At 38.3% G+C, this 4,645-nt stretch overlaps 1 protein-coding gene across 1 annotated transcript in view; it reads right to left on the bottom strand.

Annotated features, from left to right (window-relative positions):
• LOC101304580 (potassium channel AKT2/3-like) overlaps positions 1 to 4,240 on the bottom strand; it is a 6,443-nt gene extending 2,203 nt beyond the window's left edge. Inside the window, exons 1-7 of the mRNA XM_004299870.1 lie at positions 3,682 to 4,240; positions 3,319 to 3,546; positions 1,936 to 2,079; positions 1,793 to 1,850; positions 1,186 to 1,503; positions 708 to 947; positions 76 to 417 (exon numbers count right to left, since the gene is read on the bottom strand). Of these exons, the coding sequence (XP_004299918.1) occupies positions 76 to 417; positions 708 to 947; positions 1,186 to 1,503; positions 1,793 to 1,850; positions 1,936 to 2,079; positions 3,319 to 3,546; positions 3,682 to 3,929 (1,578 nt within the window). The 5' untranslated portion in view covers positions 3,930 to 4,240. The remainder of the gene's footprint in view (positions 1 to 75; positions 418 to 707; positions 948 to 1,185; positions 1,504 to 1,792; positions 1,851 to 1,935; positions 2,080 to 3,318; positions 3,547 to 3,681) is intronic.
• Positions 4,241 to 4,645: the final 405 nt, after the last annotated feature.

Here is a 4,645-nt window from a genome sequence, read left to right on the forward strand (position 1 = left end):
TTTTCTTTTCCCTTAAAAGAGATACAAGGATAAAACATTGAGGAAATCTTGAAATACAATGACGTGTTTACCAACCTGCTTGAAGTTCTTAAGCATTTGAGCATTGTCTTCTTGTTTGGTCCGCATTGCTTCTATTAGTGCAGTGGTTTTGAGTCTCAAGAGTTGTGAAAGTGTTTTCGTTCGATAGGTAAAGCTTTGAGGCCTACAGCAAAGTGCACCAACTTCTCGGCAACAAAGTGCACCTACTTCTCCAAACATGTCCCCAGATTTCAAAGTCCCGACGACTAGCTCTTTATCCATCTCACAATCAATGATTTCCACTTCTCCAGAAACAATGATGTATATATCATCGGGTGCTTCGTTTTGCATTACAACATCTTCTCTTGGTGGAATGTACTCTGCCTTCATGTTTGCAACCTGGCCGGTCAATCATCAATTTTTTGGTTATATACTGTTAGATTACATAAGTCATGACAAGTTGTGCACAACTATTTAAGCAGAAAATTGAAGTTTCTACACAAGACAAAAGTAGAGGTCACATTAGAATAAAAACACCAAAGTAAAGACAAAAGGCAAAAGTTTCATGTTTCTGTTTATATATTACTTGTGTCTCAGACTATGAATCTAAGCATTTTTCTTCCCAATGAAATTGTTTACCTTTTTCTTGAATACCAATGTAACATTAAAAGAGGGATGGATATATTCACCAGAATTAGAAGTATTTCCCGGGAGACACCTTTGAAAAGATAAACTTTCTCAACTGTTGGCAGGAATAAATATTGACAGATGCTTTTACAAATTGACTTGGGGAGCTGTTCAATTATTTGCTGCTGGTTCAAGCTCTCAGCCTTGAATCTCAAGCAAATATAGGCCAGAATTTGATCCTTCAACCTTGGAGGCAAGCGATTGCGGCTAACAAAGTTTGATGCTGCTTCAACGCTGTTTCTCTGCGTAACAGAAACAAACCCCAATTGACATAGATCAAATAACATTTTAACTGATCGATGATACCTGTAGACGCATACAATAATACAATATTCTCAGACTGTGAACTCAGCTGATTTCACATTGAAACAAAGACTCCAACTATATAATCAATGGTCTTGATTGACAGCATGTGTAACATATATATGGAAATTGCAAAAAATGAATTGGTATATGAATTTAGAGAAAGTAAGTACTTACAAATTCCATGGTACGACGAGTGCCTTCCACAACTAAGTTTGTCATGTTGCCGATTAGGTAAGCAGTAAGGCCAAGGTTGAAAAGCATGTATAAGATGATGAAGATCATTTCCATGGTGTTAACTGCATGGAGGTCACCATAACCGACGGTGGACATGGTGGTGATGGACCAGTAGAGGGCTGAAATGTAGCGAATCCACAAACTCGTCTCTCTGAAATTTGGAATAACAGCTCCAATCCATGTCCTCCCTTCGTGTGGGTATCGGTCTGCTAGCAGGTAGTACAGGCATCCAGCACAATGTACTGAAAGCAGTGTCACCTGTACCGATATTCACACATGCATCATCATCAAAATTTCCTTATAAGATTCTCTTCAAATCTTAACCAACACTACATGCATTGCAGAGACATGTAACTTAATCATCACCCTAGCTTAGAGTTATTTAGAGTACATGAATGCTTTAAGGGTTTGTCATTTTATCAGTAAGATTTAGACTTTGTTATATATAAGTTCCTAATATTTCGTCCATTGACTCAAGCACTTGCACCATTGTAACACACACATATATATGTAAATATATTTATACATAGGTCTATCTATAACTTACAGATAAAAGCCTGGCGCATCTGACCCAGAAGTAGCTAAACCTGATGTCCTTCTCAAGCCTGCATATACAGCAGGAAAGATGATAAATTAAGATGATGAATAAGTTAGTTTGAAGCTGCAGCTTTGCTGGTATAGTATACCAACCTTGTGAAGAGTTTCTTTGCTCGTCTTAATCGCCAAAATCGGAGCAATCCCAAGAGAGAGTAGGAGAGACCCAATTTGTGTCTGCCTATAACCTCGAAGGGGAGGGTTGATGCCAAATCCATAAAGAACCATGTCGAAAGATACCTATTAATTTTGGCAGTTGCAGATCAAAGTCAGTTTACTTACCTTACAGACTACAGTAAGGAAGTCTCCCCAAAGTACCTAAACTATCACATAATGCAATTTCGTATACCTGAAGGGCCGAATGAAACTAGTTGTCTACGAAAATTATATACGCTCAGATGAAAATCCAACTGAAGTAGAACAATTATTCTTTAGATGCTTGAGTGACATTAATTTTGAGGGTCAAAGATTTTACAATAGTCTAACAATTTGCTAGTATCATTTTGCGTGATCCCAAACATTTTTTCAGTCTTCATGATTCTCTACTGTCGAATATTCCCAACAGTGGTGAATCTCTGCTTTCCCTCATTTGAATTGAATCGTTTTGAGAAAAAGTGAGGGAGGTGTGATTTCGGGAGCGTTTGGGTAGGATTGAGATTGTGTTTCCAATTGGCTACAATGTCGTTTCTGCCCTGTTTTGGTGGGTCCCATGCTAGACAGGTCAACAAACAGATGATGCGGAAATGGCCTCCGGCCTTTCGTCGGTACTAAAAATTAAGTTTGGGTATCACGTTGGTAGTTTTTTAAGTTTGGATATCACTTTAACTATGTCACAAGATTTTGAGGACCGGTGCGGCCAGTTAAAACCAGCAACGTATCGCCGATAGAAAAGACGAACCGACTGGTGCACACCTAAAGGCGGACTGGTCTACCCAATCCAAGGTCCAACTACGGACTTTTTAACTGCCAAAACTTCTTAAATGAAATGCATCTTAAGTTATGACTAATATGACCTCCTCTGAGTAGTGTCCAAAGAAAGAAGCAATAGATAGTACTAATTAGTATGGCCAATCGATCTGTACGTAGTTCGGAGATATTAGGTGATTTATTTGGTCGACATTTTGGGAACATGCCCAATTTTGAAATGAAATTATAACCACAGGGTTGCATTGGTGTATCAAAAGGGAAAAATCCACATGGTTTATCATAAAGCTAATTAACCACGCACCACAAAGTGACGATATATACTTTTGATTTGAGGGTTATCCTCATGGGATGACAATAGTCTTTTCCATTTCAATCCATAGCAATTAGGCTAAGAAAAAAGCAGTTTGCCTCTTTTCTTTTGTCTAAGAAAAAGTTGATCGTTTATTCAAAAAAGAAAAAGAAAATGTTTATTGATGTTTTTGAACACTTTCAATCAATTCAAATAAAGAAAGAAAAGAGAAAGAAATTAGAAGCAAGGAAGTGATGGATCACCTTATTGCGATTTTATTGGAGTCGAGAACAAGCAACTGAGTTCTGGGATCGATGTACGCAACGAAGAATGTCAGTACGATATCGATGCCGAAAAACAGATCAACAATGTAGTCTGCTAAGTAGAGAGGATTGATGCTTGTTCCCGTCGTCGAGTTGAGAAATGCAACCTCAAACGGGTAAACCCAGGCCGAGTAAGCCACCAAAAGCACCATAAACACCTCCCAACTCCTGCAGAGAATTCCATCTAGCTTCTTAATCATACATACATACATATATATATATATGTATATATATTATAGCTGATATATAATATATGCATGCATGAATATATTATCAGCTATATGTGTAGATCGATCGAGGTACCTGTATCTGGAGTCCATGGGGGAAATAATATAGCCTTTTGATTGCATTTGAGTCTGGTTGTAGCTTGAGGCGCCCAGAGGAGGGAGTATAAGCTTTGAGAGGTTTCTCAAGTTGAGCTCATCAGACGATGTCATTTGATCATTATTGTTCTTGTAATTGCTGTGATGTTGATCAGCTTCATGATGACCTCTCATCATCCTCTGCTGCCCATTTAGGCCTAATTTCCAGCTACAAACCTTTTTCTGCATCTTGTAACTGATTACATATAATGAAGAGCTAGCTAGCTAGGAGGCACCATCCATCATGCAGCTTCTGCTTTTTCATGGTTGGTGATAATACACATACATATTGGCCAATTAAGATAGATTACTACCTGAACAACCAACTCTCTCGATCATACTAGCTAGTAGTGTGATCTTAACATGTTTCTAGTTCAAGTAGCGAATATATGCAGCTGCAGAGAGACAAATAGGCTAGCTAGGTGAGTGGTGGTAGGGGGGAAGTGGGTTCTGGAAGAAATGAGTGAGAGAGTGAAGTGAAATGATGATGATGATGATGTTGAAGAAGTTAATTATTGAAGGTGTACGTGTGGCGTGGAAGACTAGAAACCTCTCTCTCTCTCTCTCAGCTAGGTCCAATGTCATATATCACATACACATATATAGGTGTGTGATTGAAATATGTACACACATATATGTGAAGGAATGTGGATGGATGAGCACCTGATGTTGAGTTGAGCTTGCTGATTCACAATCCATACATAATATTGCGATAAGATCTCGATATCGATCTCAACTCTCAAGTTCTCAACTTCACAAATCATGGAGTTATCGAAAAAAAAACTTCACATATCATGGTGGGGGCAACCTATATTCCCTCCTCCTTCCTCCAACATTTGATAAATGCTCTCTCTCTCACTCTCTCTCTCTCTCTCTATATATATATATATATATATATATATATA

Source organism: Fragaria vesca, linkage group LG5 (genome assembly GCF_000184155.1).
Source record: "Fragaria vesca subsp. vesca linkage group LG5, FraVesHawaii_1.0, whole genome shotgun sequence".
In the NCBI taxonomy this organism is placed as follows: Eukaryota; Viridiplantae; Streptophyta; class Magnoliopsida; order Rosales; family Rosaceae; genus Fragaria; species Fragaria vesca.